Below are 15,411 nucleotides of genomic sequence, written 5' to 3'. Positions count from 1 at the left end.
ACGAGCTTGATCCAATCGAAACTGATTACTTTAAGGAAGCAAGTGCAGATGCATCTCCATGCTTCGCCCCATTCATCGTCGAACTTTACACTCCTGCCGAATAATGACTTCGTAGGCTAGACAACACGTGAATTGGGCGAGGAGAGGCGACGCCAGGAGGAGAAGGCCGCTGCTGACACAGAGCTCTGGTAGAGGTCTTGGTACTGGATTCCTCCGTGGCCTCACGGGTGCCCGTACTGCTGCTATTCATCATCCAGTGAATGACGATGGCTGAAAATAGAACTGAAACAATCATCAGCCCAATTAATTCCAACCAGTAGGAACAAATTTCAAGGGCTTACTGTCGCTTGTGCAACACATCATGCATAGCCACGCAACCTCACCCCGCAAACCCACTATGGTGATGCAGTTACTATGTGATGTTAGCATTTCATCACCTCGAGGAGTCGTCTTATATTTGAAATACTTACAGTAGACTGCTGCCCATCGTGGCTATCGATCCGATAATGGTTCTCTTCGCTAGTTGTCGAAGCCTACGGTTCGGGGGGTTGTGAGAATGAGCGACGGGATGGAAGTAACGGAAACCGGTGGTGGAGGGTAGCCACCGCAGCGAATATGTCCCTAATGACCGGTTAAAAGACGTCAGTGAACGCAAAGCTTGACTTACTACAAAGTGGCTGCAAGAACAGAATCGTCAGGTATACCTAGAAGAATGATAAGCATCTGTACCGTGAGCTCCGGCAGTGCAATCCCTTACAGTTGCGAGTGGATCTATTGCAATGAGTGGTATCATTGATTGCCATCGAAAGTAGATGCGACAACCACCACCATACAAATCCCAGACGGTACTAAGGTGGAAGAATTGGTCACTAGCCTATGGTGTGTTTACGGACAGAAACTTACTCTGCAATGTTGTAGCTGCTAATCGTACCGTAGATGCCTAGCGCTAGAAATCAGCCAAAATGCAGGAGAACCTCAGAAGCAGGAAGCTCCGAGGGAGGCAAAACATGGTTGAGTCAACCCACCGATGACCAGGAAAATGTTCCAGAGATATAGCTTAGACCTCAGCCTTGCTTTCTTGGTGCTGCGAATGACGTGCTTCGGCAAGACTCAGCATGGGTTCGGGCATTTGCCTTTCTTTAGTGTGTACTCACTGCGCGATCAACAAGAAACAGGAAGATGAACTGAAATATGTTACTAGAGGAATCAAACTCGTTTGAAAATAGGCACCCACGATCTAGGTTCTTTATTTAGCATGCTAAGACTCATCATAATATTGATGAACAACTCTTACCTTGCTTCCCATGTAGATAATCGGGCATAGCAGTGCTGTTGCTCTACATGTTGCTTTGCTCGTACCATTTCCAACCACAAACTGCATGATGAGGGCAGAGACTGAATATGCCAGAGATGTTCCGTAAATGAGAAAAACGAGCCAGATGATCCACGGCAAGTTTTGCCAGCCCTTCCTCCTGACTCTCATTGCACGCAGTGTGATGAAGCTGGATAGTACACAAGCGGTTGTGATTTCGATGATGCAACTGCAAAGCTTTGCAGCGAACGGGCTGTGATACCAATTCCCTTCATCCTCTCTCTTGATCAGCGTATCCATGGCTAGGGCAACTCCTGGTGATATGGCAGTCATCGCAATGTCCGAGTTGAAGATACTGTCCCGATGTTATGCTAGGCAAGGTTGTGCTAGGCGAAAGGATATTGGGTTCAAGATGTATGATTGATGTCGAAATTATAACGGATAGCGCTTGGCGTCGAGATCCGTTGAACATTTGGACGGGACGCCAATTAATATCCCCACAGGTAACCTTGAGGCTCTGGCAAGAATATGAATGGTTCAAGCGGGCTTTCGGATTGTCCGTCCACACTGAGCGTCGAGGCCCTCGAACATCACGCCACAGCTCCCCGCCGTTCCTAACGCATGTGATCGGCTGTACACCTCACAGCGGTATTGGACGGGGCGCACTGGCTTATCATCACTGGCATCGAGGAAAAAGAAAAACAGTTGGCGGTCTGATAGTTGCTTCCGTGTGCAATTGGGCTGCCCCCCCGGTGCCGGCATCCTTTGGCAGATCATGCGAGACTACCTACTGTACAGTACCAAGGAATTGTAGACCGGCAACACCGAGGGAAACGAGAAAAGCGCTAGACAGGGGATAGGCGCTAAGTCATAAAATGATAAATCCTTAGGGTGATATGTTCCTCTTTGATTCGCTCAACAGACTGCGATGCCTTGCCCACACCAATTCAGAAGCATGCATCTCTCTGCATAAGTCTTCAGCATGACAGACGTCCCTCCATCTGGAAGAGGACTCAGATTTCCTGGCGATAATTTAACCCTTTAGCTTTTCTCACGCCTCAAAGTGGCGAGATCTTGCTGAGAAACGTCACTTGGGGTGACGCCTACTTACGTCCTCATAACTAAGTAAGAAACGGATATTGCCATTTGCTAGTCTGACCCTCAAACCTCTTCGGCATACTAATGTTTTGGAAAGGCTTCGTCCAAATCTCCTCAACTGCCATTTTCCGTTCAAATTATGAAGCAATTAGTAGCACTTAGTCTAGATCCATGAAGCACATTGTTTTCATCTACACCGTCGCGTAGCGCGCCCTTCACGCAGCTTGCGCTGTGCTCATCTAACATTGGACTCCGGGTTGTTCCAAGCGATGCGATTTGATTGGAAGGTCTCCCCGGAAATTAATCTACCCAACCACCTCAGTTGGGGGTGACGCAGTACGGAATAGTGATGCCATAGATATTGCCGGTCTTTTTGTGAGGAGTGGCGATTGTGACGGCGAAAGCTGGATGAAATTTCAGAAGTGACATAGATATTGCGATGGTTTATCTAGGGTCTACTAATAGAATCCGGGGGCGAGATTCAAGTAACAATGTTTACATGTTCTATGAGTGTACTGAATACATCGGGTTCAAGGAAACCACGGTAGCTTGCTGCAAGCGTGACCCTGAGAAGGAGCATCTACAGTAAGGGTGAGCTAGAAATATTCCCCGGATAATCGCACAGTCTTCTCTCCTGCCAAAAGAAAACCTCATTCATGCTCTCGCATAAGGCTGGGACTTTGCGAATACGGTACAATAGTCTTTTGATCGTCGTCATCTACATGACTGACATCTCTGCGCATTTGGACAGTGACCATTGTGATATAAGTCTGCCATCATCATAGCTCCGTCATAGTTTTTAAACCCCATAGAGCTCAATGAGTTCAATATAATACCAGTTCATCGAGTTTTTGTATCGATTCCTCAATGCTGCGTCATATGTGATCTCCACATCAGCTCGGCAGTCCTGGGGACTACGATCTGCAAAGGAAATCAGGAGCTGACGTCCACCTAGTGGCAGCCATCAGGATCCATTACTGAATAGCAACAACACACTAGAACATTCTGTCCTTCCATGCTTCGATCGATGCTACGACGAAGAAGAAGAAAAGCCACCAACATAGCTTCTAGAAGGATGCACCTTCGAGAGGTGGTAAAGATCGTCGGTCAACTTTGACAGCTTCGGCAAGAGTGGCCAACGGCCCAATACAGTCGTTGCTTCGTACTTTGAGGGATCGAAATCTCATTAGTGACGGTACAGCTCATTCTCATAGGACTCGGACTTGTCCGGCATACCCCCAAACCTGACGCCAGTTCCTCGTCATATGGCGTGTTTTCATCGACGCTGTCCACAGCGGCATCGCCCATGGCACGCAGCCCTCAGGCAGAGACAGACATCAAGCAAGTGAAGATCATTATTGTGATAGGCTTGCTTCGGGATAATGGCATTCCACCCAACCATTAACGGATACGAACGCCTGCATGTGGTCTCACTGATCTGCAGACCCGGCTACACCAACGATGAGTGCCAGTCTGACCGTGTGGGAAGACACACCGCTTCGAATCACAGGGGGGGCCAAGAAGATGTGCCCTAATAGGCGTTCGGACGAGATAATCCGGACTAACATGTCTCGTAGGCGCAGCTCAGGTGCTCCCCTATCCCGGCCTGGTAGACCGCCAAAGAGGAAGCAGAGTGAATTTAGCCCAAAAGAACTGCGGGGGCTAGACCTATAGAACGGATTCCAAGCGGACTATAATCCAATCAGTTTGCTTGTCAAGTATTGTGGCTTTGCCAACGGTCATCGTACTTGGGTATGGGAGGGGGGTGTTATTTCAATATTTGAGATGAAATTAGGCGAACTCTAAGGCTTCCCGCTAGTTTATGCCCTAGAGACGCTGTTTTGACAATTGATCAGGGGCAACGATTACTAGTTCTTTTTTCTTGCTATAGAATACTTGAATAAAGCATATAGAAACTAGCATGTCGATTAGACAAGGGGCTTTCCTTTTACTATCAGTCTCCGCAGCGGGACGAGCAACGACCGTTCTGTGAGCGAGATGAAGGCAGTTGTCACATTCTACGAGACCTACACGTATACTTCATTCATCTTCATGCTCTTATCGGGCCACTATGAAGCTAACACGAAAGATGCGTTGGAGACCCTACCTGCGGAGACACTAGCCATTTCTGGATGCTATGATGACTGCCATCACTTAAATAATGTGAGACGATTACTTCAACACTCTATTAGTTGATATCAATGCCTACCAGCCGGAGGAGACCTTCTTGTAATATGAATGTTATAAATTTTGCCTTGCAGTCTTCTTAGTATATCTAGGCTCAAAGGATTAGTGAACCAAAGCGAGGATAACAAGAAAATTGATTGGACACGCAAGTGGATACGTATGTCTATTTCTAGAGCTCGAGTTGCTGGTCGATCTATTCACTCTGCGGTATCCCTGATTCAAGAAGACGGAATAGTCACTGAAAACCGCGAAACTAATTCGAAAAAGTTTTCCATATTCCTCTGATCACGTGTCGAGTTTCTCTTAATGATTGTCATCTCATCTATTAACTACACACATTATCTAGCTGATGCACATCTACCTCTGGAAAACTGCCAACATCCACTCAAACACGGCACAAACGGCCATTCTGAGTCGGGAAGCCATCAAGCTGGCGCGTGACGTACCAACTCTCGCTGCCGACACCCAGGTTGGCATAAAAGACACCAGTGGGGTCAATCTTTTGCTTGAATGCGAGAAGGCGGGCGTACTTCTCGGTACCGTAGAATGACTGCTGGAAGTCAGGCTCAGTCACGTCACCCTCACTGGCATATCCGCCACCGCCAGGAGTGACATCCCGCCACGGCTTCATCCACTCGTTGGTCAACAGCTTCGACTTCTCAGCGACAACCTCAGCGGGCGTGCCAACGTCCCAGCCCATGACTGAAATGGCAAACATGGCAGCACCGCGCCACGCCGGGTTGACGGCGTTGTCGGGGTAAGGGCCGGGGCCGCCGGTGATGCCGAAGCCAATGATCTGACCGCCCTTGTCGCTGAGACCCTTGATAGCCTCAAAGGTAGCGTTGAACTTGGTGGCATCGGAAAAGTTCTCAGTAGGGAAGAGACGGCACGCCGTCTTGGCGGCTGTGCCGCCGACGGACTCCTTGGGGAATCCAGCCTTCCAGGCGGGGAGGAAGCTCTTATGCTCGGTGTAGACGGGATCGACGGTGATGCCCAGCTCCGTCCACTTGGCGAACAGCGGAGCGGTGAGCTCCTTGAGTTGGACGAGAGTCATGTTGGGAGCGAACCAGGGGAGCATGGTGAAGGTGAGGGCATCGGGGCCGGTGTGGAAGATGTTCCAGTACTCGTAGTTGCCGGCCGCGTTCCAGGTGGGAAGTCCCTCCCAGTAGGCCTTGACGCCAGCCCAGAAGGCTTCGTGGCTGACGGTCGCGCTGGTGCTGAAGCTGAAGGTCATGACGGCGATGGTGTCGATCTTGGGGTAGGCTCTGACGACGTATGAGGTAACGACACCATAGGTGTCTTATGAATGGTCAGCTTGTTTTTCCTTTGATGGTGAATGGCTCAACTTACTTCCACCGCCGCCTCGAAGAGCCCAGAACAGCTCAGTGTTCTGCTTCTCGTTGGCAGTAACGAAGCGTCCATCAGGAGTGACGACATCGATACTCAAGACCTGGAGAAATACAATATCAGTAAAGTAGCTTCGTGTAGAACATATGAAGAAGCATTCTTACCGAGTCAGCAGCAATGCCGTACTTGGGCGACAGCGGTGAGTGACCACCACCAGCAAGGTAGCCTCCAGCATAGCCGACAGTCATGCCCTCGCCTCCGACGGCAGTAACACCGAACTTCTCAGCTGCCTCATACAACTCGAAGCCCTGAACGCCGGCACCAACCTTGATAGCGGGGCCAGAGTAAGAGGAAGTGGTGTAGGTCTGATAGAAGTTGATGCTCTTGAGGTGATGGGTCCAGACCGAGAGGGCACCGGATCCGGAAGAGCGACCGTTGAAGTCATGGCCAGTGTTCTTGACCACAAGACGAATGTTGAGGTTGCGGGCAAAGTTGACTGCGAGCTGGATCTGTGCCACATTCGTGGCCTTGACGACGTACGAGGGGAAGCCACCGACGGTGCAGGTGCCGGCGGAGCTGTTGTCGACTGAGGGCGGCATGCAAGTCAGGCCCTGGTACAGAGGGCTCATGACTGAGGTTGGATCCTCGGCACTTCATATCTGATTAGCATGTTGGAATCAAAACGTAGGGAAAAAGAGGCTTTGGCTTACTGGATCGTAGAGTTGGTCCACTGGTTGGTGATGTACTGGCAGCGAGTGGCATCATAGTTGCCAAAGTCATCAAAGCAAGAAGCGCCAATAGGCACTGTCTCGGTGACGGCAAATCCGGTGAGGAGGTTGAAGACGCTCCATACTGCCTTGTTTGGCCAGAGGAGATCCCCGGGATAAGTTTTGCACTTGTTAAAGGTGCGGGCCGTTCCAGAACGCTTCTTCCCGGCGGCAGTGGTGTCAAAGTCAAATAGGGAGATGTTGGAGAGGGAGAGGTCCGTGAGGTTGGCCAGAACGGCGTCCGTCAGCTGAACGCTCTCCTCTTTCAAGAGATCAGTGGAAGCGGCAACGACAACGGGTTCAGCAGCTGGGGCTACTGTGGACTTGTTGGCTTCTACAATATGAGCGACAGGTTAGTCATGATACAAGTCGCAGAGCACTCGCATGTGAACCCTCAGGGGTTCACATGTGGAAAGTCAAAATGCGAGATCAACATACCGATTACTGCATCGTCAACCACAATGGTCTGAGCGTACGCCAGAGGGAGGGCAGCGGCCAGGAGGAGGGCCTGGCTGAGTCGCGACATATTGTGTGCCAAGAGATTTGGGGGTTGAGAACTTCAGACTGAAGGTGTAAAAGATTGGACAGAGGGCGCGACAAGGAACGGGTTTGCGTGCTTGTCAGACAGGAACCTCCAATGGTTGATCACCGGGTTTGTGGCTGGCGGTGCGGCGGGAAAGAGGCGAGCGTGCAGAAACGAGCAGTACACCACGGGATTTATAACATCCACGTGGAAGCGTTGCATCTTGCCATCCTTCCTTTACACGCCGGTGACACTACGCGTATGGTTCGATAACAAGTGCGAGATATTCCCACTACCGTACTGCTCGTTGTCGATAGTCCACGGTTGATACTGCCTACCTGAGCCCGCCGACATATCCCGGCCGTTCTCGCAGTCGTGGCGGAGACCTTGCATTCGATAGCGGCAGAGGCCACGACATCTCACCAAATTACGAGGGTGAAGGACTCAAGGAGGAAGGGCCAATTTGGTCGAGAAGGGATCTTGGGTCCGCCCCCGGGCAGGAATTGTACCGGGGCCCGGGCTCGCTTACACAGATCTGGATGTCTGTTTGGCCAAGGTGTTCGGGGGGAAGTAGACTAGAGCAACGTTGGTGGCGAGAGTCGTTAAAACCCCGCGCCGGAGGTTACAACGGCGGGACATTAACAGCATCGGCATTGCAAAACTGCGCAAGTACTGTAGCAGGCTGGCTGGTGTCCCCAAGACCATGGTAACAACTTCTTCTAGACGTTCTCTCCCGAGTGCCGGCGCCGCACCGCCGACACTAACGATTTAAGACCATTGTCTGTGGGCAAAAGTCTACCGCACCTTTGGGCGAGCTCGTCTCTTGAGATGGCGCTGGATAGCGGCTGAGGCGTCTCCCAACTTAAGCCAAGCTGAATAAGCCCCGTCTATTTGTAGTCTATCCGTACCTATCAGCGTCTGTCTTCCTCCGAAAGGTATGGTGGCGAAGAGAGTGTCGGGAGCTGGAGATCATTCATATGGAACATGGCCCCCCCGGTGAATCTTCTGCACGCTTTGTCCTCTTCCGAGCACCGCCGCTCCACTGGGTACCTTGTCCGCAACGAAATTCCGGCTGTCCGCGTTAGTAAATCCCCACTACAGAGTCTAGGGATCCCCGAAAAGTGATCTTGGGGTTTGGTGTAATGGCGGGCAGGACTGAGGGATTTGCGAGCGAACTGCCCATTATCCACATAATAAGGGATGTGGATAGCGAGCCGTGCCTCTGGGGAAGACGTTGAGTTTATCTTTGCGATCTTGCTAATGTCTCATAATTCGTCAGCTAAGGAAGATCAAATCAGACTGTACGGGTAGATGAACCATCAAATCGGCCACATCTACCAAAGACATGTCCAACCGACATGTCAAAATCGAGCAGAGAGAAATCGTACGACTTTTCCCATAGCCCCAAACGCATCCCTCATTGCAACCCATGGAAGACACCGCCAGAGTCCAGAAATTGAACAGCGAATCTTTGAGGGGATATTTGCCGTCTTAAGGGGGTTTTCCTCTCTGCATGATTGTCTGCAAATTCGTCCTGCGCCAATGCGGCACAGCAAACTCTGTTTTTCTTCAACCCTGTATACCAGGTAACATTCGGAAATCACTACTTGGTCGCCAAGGGGTCAGGACTTCATCCGAGTCGCTGATGGACTTTCTACGATTCATTCACACCAACCCGCTAGTGCTCAACGCAGACAGCAGCTCCACCTCGCTCCTCTAGTGCCTGACGGTGGTTGCCTGCATTTATTCAAAGGCGAAAACGTCCCTCGCAAGCCTCGGCCGATGCGATGAAGAAAGAGGGGAACGTCGTATTCACAAATCACCGCGTAACAAAAGTGCGAGGTTGTATTATGAATCTCTTTCACCGGCCCCATGTTCCGGGCACCACCACGACGCCTTACTCAGATTGTGATGCTATGCGGACCGAACTAATCCACTTACCGATTCAAGACCGCATGGCAGGCTTCTATCCGGTGGGCTTTTGCAAAAATACGATTCGTGTTGGGCCAGAACACGGTCGGCCAACAACATATTTCAGCTCAAATATGTGTTGGCCTAGGGTTGATGGAATTTCCCATAGTGGTGACTGGGCATACGCAGCAAAGCCAGAGGAGTATCGAGCATGTACGAATGAAATGTGAGGCTGTCCTTCGATGGATGATACGAAGTACCCACCTCATACAGAACCAATGATACCCCATACAGAATGATTGTATAATCCAGATTCGACAATGCAATTGATTGCACGTGCCCTTCCGCAAGTGACGCTGCATTATGTGACTCTACACTCTATCCTCCAATTCCATCATGTCTCATCGTCGATGGCTTTCTCCCTGACTGGACCATCTACAACATGGATGTCTCAGGCGTTACCGAACAGTCTTGCCTCCATGGCGTATTGATAGTCCAAATGGAGCAAGGAAACCGGATTGTCGGTATTAAGCTTTCAAGTTATCTGGAATAGTGCGCAGCAATCCTTGTCTAGAGGCAGCAGAGGACTGCAGGAACCTGATAAACGAGGGCCAGCAGTGTTCGAGAATGCGCCATCCTTGACAGGTCCCTGGCATCTTCTCGAACGCCATTGCACAACCAGCCACTCACCAGTCTTCCTTTTCATATTTACTAGGGCAAGACTCGGGTACGCAGAGCCCATGGATCCTGGAGCCTGAAGGAGTATTCCCTGCTTGGCAATGAGCCTGCGAGCACAAGACTCAATGTCGCCTGGTGCTGGCGGAGGAACGACCCTGAATCAGTGTGCTGCCGGTCTCTGGTCTCCGGCCAGGGATGCAGCAATGCAACCCAAGTTGCGGAGATTTGAAGAACTTCAGCAAGTCTCCTGCGGCAACCCCAAGTCTCCTCTCTGCCCTGTTCTCTTACTATCCGTGGAAATCACCGACCGGGAAGTTGCGAGACTAGTCCGTCTCGACCCCAGCCTTACCATGAAACGGGGTCGTAGAGAATGCAGGTCTGTCATGATTGGCGTACCACTAGGCAGGATCGAATACTGAATACTCCCCCTTCCTGTCCACTTGAACACACTGCTCCTGTAGAAGCCTCAGATGGACGTTACCTTGCTTCCTTGTTCAGCGTAAGATCATAGCTAGTCTCCTGGTTTTCTCCTGTTACGGATGACGATGGTAAGCAACTATGCTCAAGAACACTGACCAAGCGTTCCCAAGATCAAGATCGAAATGCTGAGGGCTCCCCCTTCCCAAGAGTAGCCGATACGAGATACGATCTCTTGGTGACCCAGGAGAAAATTCAAGACCCAACACCTTGTATATATCTCACAAACTCTCCCACGGACCCATCGCGCAACCCGACCCCCGAGCCTTTTCTTCGACCTCTCCCCGGCCTGCTCTTCCACCCCCGGATTCCAAGTTTGACTTTGGTGCCAAGTCTGCAGAGGTTCAAACTTTACTTTCTTTTCATTAGGGCAGTTCAACTTCCATACTCGTTCTTCAACTTTGTGACGAGGGCCAGACATGGAACTCGTCGCTCAGCGGGCCGTTGAGGCTCGGTGGGCTAATGTCGAGGACCTACCATCGACGCCTTTGCAGAAGGTGATCATGGCGATTCTGTTCTTATTCACTTTGACTGCATTCTTGACCTATGCCTTGAGAATGTACAGCAAATGGACATCAAAACAGATTGGACTTGGTAAGTCATCCAACCCAAGCTTTTGTCGTCGAGTGTTCGTCTCATAATTCCATCAGATGACTGGTTCATGACCGGAGCCATGGTAAGACCAGGCCTGCCTCCACCGGCAGAGTGCCGATCACCACCTTTCGGTGTTGCCTGCCCTGACTAACATCAACATGGCAGTTCTTCTCAATGGCACTACTGGCTCCAACATACATGTTCTTCAAGTACTACTACGCCGGCTTCCCTACCGCAGCGCTACCTGCAGACTGGGATCCCGCCCCCATGCTGTTCTGGAATTGGATCATGCAGGTTCTCTACAATCCCATCCTCGCGCTCGTGAAATCATCGATTCTGGTATTTTTGTTACGCCTAGGCGGGCATAAGCGCGGTGTACGATGGACCATTTACGCCCTCAATGCCGTCAACCTGGCGACAATGGTGGCCATTTTCTTGGTAGTGCTCTTTCAGACTCTTCCGATAAACGCTTTCTGGGATGCGACTATTCCCAAGCAAAGGGAAATTGATGGACCGCTATTTTACATCGTTAGCGCCATCATCACCATCATCACCGACTTCTTCGTTCTCGCCATTCCGTTTTGGATCTTCCTCGGTTTGAAGATGCGCATGGCCGCCAAGATTGGATTGATAGTGGTATTCCTAGCAGGTGGAGTGTAAGTCATGGCACCTGAAAGATCGTCATGAACCCAGAAGGCCTGGATTGACCTAGTATTTGAACCTTTCGATGCTGACTTTGTGGAAGGTCAATCATTGTGGCCATTCTCCGTGTCCACGAACTCCGAAAGAAGTTTTACAATATCACCCCTGGCTACGATCCCCGAGACGGCATTGGCGACACATACAGCGCAATCGAAGTCAACCTTTCCATCATCGCCGCCTGCGTCCCGGCTTTGCGGCCACTCTTCCGCAAGTGGATGCCGGGCATGTTCTCCAACAAGAGCAGCGCCGACAATGCAGGATACAACAGCAGTCAATACGGTCGTTACGGTGCCGGCACTGGGAACGGCACGGGAACCGGTCGACTGAATCGGAATACTGTCGGCAATGGGTTCCCGCTAAAGGACATGCGAAGCACACACACCGAGATCCGAGGCCACTCACCAGACGGTAGTGAAGAGGAGATTATGACCTACAACGGCATCATCAAGACGACCAATGTAAGAGCGAAGACAAAGAATGATTTTATGGTTTGAGGATACTAAGGAGTTTAACAAGGTTCATGTCTCGTATGATGATTCGGTTATGACGGATAAGGACTCAGGACGGGAGCAATTGAATTCGGAGAAGCCGGTGAGGCGCAATAGCAAGTTCGGGGTTGGTTCAAAGTAACGATTGAGTTGAAGGAGCACGGGATTTTGGGAAGGGAATTGGTATGAGCGCATGATCAAAAATTACTTGTTTCGCTATCTAATGATCTTACTGTGTGTACTGGAAGCGCCAGTTATTTCCTCCGTTCGTAGGAGCTGCGTTGAGCATGATATCCAAACTTTTCTATCAGCATTGATGACACCCTCAACCCTAGACATGAGAATCAGTTTGCTTCGAGACCTGTGAAGATGTCAGCCATGACTGAACGATGGCTTATCAACGTGTATTGACTAATTTCGGACAAATTCATACCTCTATGCGCGAGGTCGTGAAACGAGTTGGCGTTGCCATCTAGCAGTCATAGGCCCATCCCAGGCAAGTTCCATCTGTGCAGGCAACGCAGTCCTTCTTTCCATTTACGCATTCCTGACAATAAAAACCATCTCGGGTCTGGCGAGGTTCCACAGCATTGCCAGGAGCAGCTGGAGCCACAGCTGCAAAACCGATAAGGAGGGCGAGCGTAGTGACGATGGCCGCGAATCTCATATTGAAACGAGTTCCTCTAGATTCATGAAAATTGGTGTCGATGTCAAATATACAACATGTGCTGAAGGCTAAAACGTATTTATTTTTCCGACCCAGCAACAGTAGGACATCAGCGCCTTGGGACGACCGGTCTATATAGGTATTTAGTTTGAACATGCCTTACTTAAGAATTTCTTCATGACACATGGCAAGAGTCGCTTCTTCCCTTTTCTTCGCCTTCGGACATCCAGGAAGAGCATACGCTGCGACGAACAGCTGATAATCTCATCTCTCCCAAGTCGGATACTCTTTTGAGGCAACTCGTTCAGCAATGGCTGTGACATTCTGATACGAGGTCTTCGAAGAGACAGAGTGGGACAATTCTTGGTGATAAAGCCAGTTTCCGAGCCCCACAGAGGGGATTCAGACGACTCCGATGCATAAGTGGTGGAAACAGGATCAACCACATGTCAAATAGGGTAGGTGAAAGATGAACGTTGCCACACAGTAGATGGTAGACTATCTTCCGCCTTCTCTTGGCCTAAGTCTAGGCGGATATGGTGTTATAGACGGAAAACGGCCAGCGTTAAGATGCATAGCCGTCGGCGCCAACCTTAATTACCCACTGTTCGCTTAAATGTTTTGGTTGACAGCGGGACTCAAGAGCAACGAACCAGAAGCCGCATATTCTCGCTAGGCTGCACCAAGCTCCCAATGTCGCATCCGCTCTGAAACTTGTTCACACGCTGTACTGCAATGCTTGACGCCCACGCGATAAACTTCTTTGGTTCTGTATAGTCAATAGAGTTTTATTATCCTACTGTCGACAATTGTGTCATGTTATTGATACGGAAGCTTGGAGAATCATAATGTAGGCAGCTGGAGAACACGAACTTTGCCAATTAGTGTTGGGTGATTGGGGTAGCACTGCAGGAGGATTGCGCATTCTGACGAAACATGGCTAGTACGCATAGAATGGCTCGATGGCTCATCAGCTGCTCAAGTATTGTTCAACAAACTAGGTAGCGTGAGCGAGCGAATGGGCCTTTATCTAGAAAAAACGACTGGCACATGTGACGATTGAATCATGGCATTAGGCATTGGTAAAAAGCTGATGATTGCTTATATCTTTTGACGCAACACGCTAAAATTACAATGCTGCCTGTATATCTCCAGTCGTCTTAACAGTGGTCGGCTTAGCCAGTGCAGCACTGGGTGTCGCATCGCTCGCCCTAAACACAAGTCATTAGGACAGCTAGTCAAGACGAGAAGAGAGAATCAAACTTACGGCCTCAGTCGTAGTCTTTGACGGCCCCAACGAGCGTTCGAATCCCTTGCCTTTACACATTTCGTTCAGGGATTCGGTGATACCATCGGCAAAGCACAAGCAGGCGCCTCCAGTGCAGTATGTGATAGTCGACGAACAGGACTGGGCGGCGACGCCAGCAGCCAGAAGGACAGCCGTGTAGAAGAAAGATAACTGCATATTTCTCAAAGCGTATTGGAAGTGAATGATGCTGTGAAGAGGGTGTCTTGAAATTGGCCGTGGGATGGGGAGTTCAAAACCATTTATAACTTGAGCCGACCTCGAACGCCTGTGTCATTTTGTTGATATTGCGTTCCCACAATGCCAACATTGGTGCCACTGGGGAACCGGGATCTGCTAAAGATGTATCTGAAATAGCAGGACGACCCTTGTTGAGCCTGGCCACCTGAAGCAACTGCGGCCGGTCAGCGTGGGGTCGTCTGGAGATGCCGTTCACTGGGATGGTCTGAGACAGACAGCCGGGCTCGCTCAACCCGCACATCCGACGATCGGGTTCGTCCGACAACCTATCGACCTAGTTGATGACCCTAAGTTTGGACGCAAATTCCGGACTGTTGGAGTAGCTTGTGACGAAATAATAGTACCCTGGATACGAAGCCACAACGGGCGAATTGCTCGAGGACATGTTCGGCCTGGTGAATTCGATGATGGCGTAGACATAACTCACCAAACCTAGTCCCACTAGAGGAGTCTCCGGCTCTATGTTTCAAACTCTCTCATTCTATCTTCCTTACGTTGTTATCTGTCTATTGGAAAATGCAAGCTGGACAGTCATACAGCAGGCTCGGGTATACTCGCCTTGGGGAGACTGAATGACTTATCAAATTGATGGCGTGAAATAGTTTTCCTCAGACTATCATCTACCGAACCATATCAAACAGTACCTATTTTCTTACCAAGGTAGTCGGCATGACCCTGGTCTTCATCAAAAATACATCTGACACTTGCGACGGGATGGACGATTTACTTTCGGACAGAACCCCCGAGATTCAGATCTTCAGGTTGTAGGTAAAGAGACAGCCGTATCACATATTAGCTAATTCATCTTCTTCATGTCTTACATACTATCAAGCTCGTGTTCTCCACCAAGTGCCTCAGATTCCCTGTTGTTTCAGATCCAACGGTACCATGATTCGTAATGATGGCACCTCATCGGGCAAGTGATTCCGCGAAAACTGACTCAGGAACTACTCAACGTGAAAAGTAGAGACGACTTCAAAAGTCTAAAGAATGGGATTCTAGTGGGTATGTCCACCAGTAAAGAAGTACTTAATACGGCGGTTGGGAACTCCTTGGCAACGCTATGGTACTCGCACACGCGTGACGCCAGGCGCGCAATGCAAAAAGCCGGTTG

At 50.1% G+C, this 15,411-nt stretch overlaps 5 protein-coding genes across 5 annotated transcripts; 1 reads left to right on the top strand and 4 right to left on the bottom strand.

Moving 5' to 3' along the window:
* Positions 1 to 85: 85 nt before the first annotated feature.
* On the bottom strand, positions 86 to 1,645 carry CABS01_02800 (uncharacterized protein; the record flags this gene model as incomplete). The annotated part of the gene is made up of 8 exons (XM_060536178.1): positions 86 to 282; positions 342 to 412; positions 471 to 621; positions 758 to 771; positions 904 to 946; positions 1,026 to 1,098; positions 1,155 to 1,184; positions 1,295 to 1,645. 8 exons carry the CDS (start codon positions 1,643 to 1,645, stop codon positions 86 to 88), a joined length of 930 nt encoding a protein of 309 aa, XP_060394090.1.
* Positions 1,646 to 4,982: 3,337 nt separating this feature from the next.
* On the bottom strand, positions 4,983 to 7,237 carry CABS01_02799 (uncharacterized protein; the record flags this gene model as incomplete). Its single annotated transcript, XM_060536177.1, has 5 exons — positions 4,983 to 5,896; positions 5,948 to 6,047; positions 6,109 to 6,595; positions 6,655 to 7,045; positions 7,150 to 7,237. The coding sequence occupies 5 exons, from the start codon at positions 7,235 to 7,237 to the stop codon at positions 4,983 to 4,985; spliced, it is 1,980 nt and encodes a 659-aa protein (XP_060394089.1).
* A 3,482-nt stretch (positions 7,238 to 10,719) lies between these two features.
* On the top strand, positions 10,720 to 12,226 carry CABS01_02798 (uncharacterized protein; the record flags this gene model as incomplete). The annotated part of the gene is made up of 5 exons (XM_060536176.1): positions 10,720 to 10,894; positions 10,951 to 10,976; positions 11,060 to 11,550; positions 11,640 to 12,054; positions 12,113 to 12,226. 5 exons carry the CDS (start codon positions 10,720 to 10,722, stop codon positions 12,224 to 12,226), a joined length of 1,221 nt encoding a protein of 406 aa, XP_060394088.1.
* A 330-nt stretch (positions 12,227 to 12,556) lies between these two features.
* CABS01_02797 (uncharacterized protein) lies at positions 12,557 to 12,907 on the bottom strand (the record flags this gene model as incomplete). Its single annotated transcript, XM_060536175.1, has 2 exons — positions 12,557 to 12,767; positions 12,831 to 12,907. The coding sequence occupies 2 exons, from the start codon at positions 12,905 to 12,907 to the stop codon at positions 12,557 to 12,559; spliced, it is 288 nt and encodes a 95-aa protein (XP_060394087.1).
* Positions 12,908 to 13,926: 1,019 nt separating this feature from the next.
* On the bottom strand, positions 13,927 to 14,216 carry CABS01_02796 (uncharacterized protein; the record flags this gene model as incomplete). The annotated part of the gene is made up of 2 exons (XM_060536174.1): positions 13,927 to 13,962; positions 14,019 to 14,216. The coding sequence occupies 2 exons, from the start codon at positions 14,214 to 14,216 to the stop codon at positions 13,927 to 13,929; spliced, it is 234 nt and encodes a 77-aa protein (XP_060394086.1).
* Positions 14,217 to 15,411: the final 1,195 nt, after the last annotated feature.

Source organism: Colletotrichum abscissum (genome assembly GCF_030869225.1).
Source record: "Colletotrichum abscissum strain IMI 504890 chromosome Unknown Scaffold_5.1, whole genome shotgun sequence".
Classification (NCBI taxonomy): Eukaryota; Fungi; Ascomycota; class Sordariomycetes; order Glomerellales; family Glomerellaceae; genus Colletotrichum; species Colletotrichum abscissum.
Note: the sequence above shows the minus strand (reverse complement) of the source record. Positions and strands in the feature narration are given on the sequence as shown.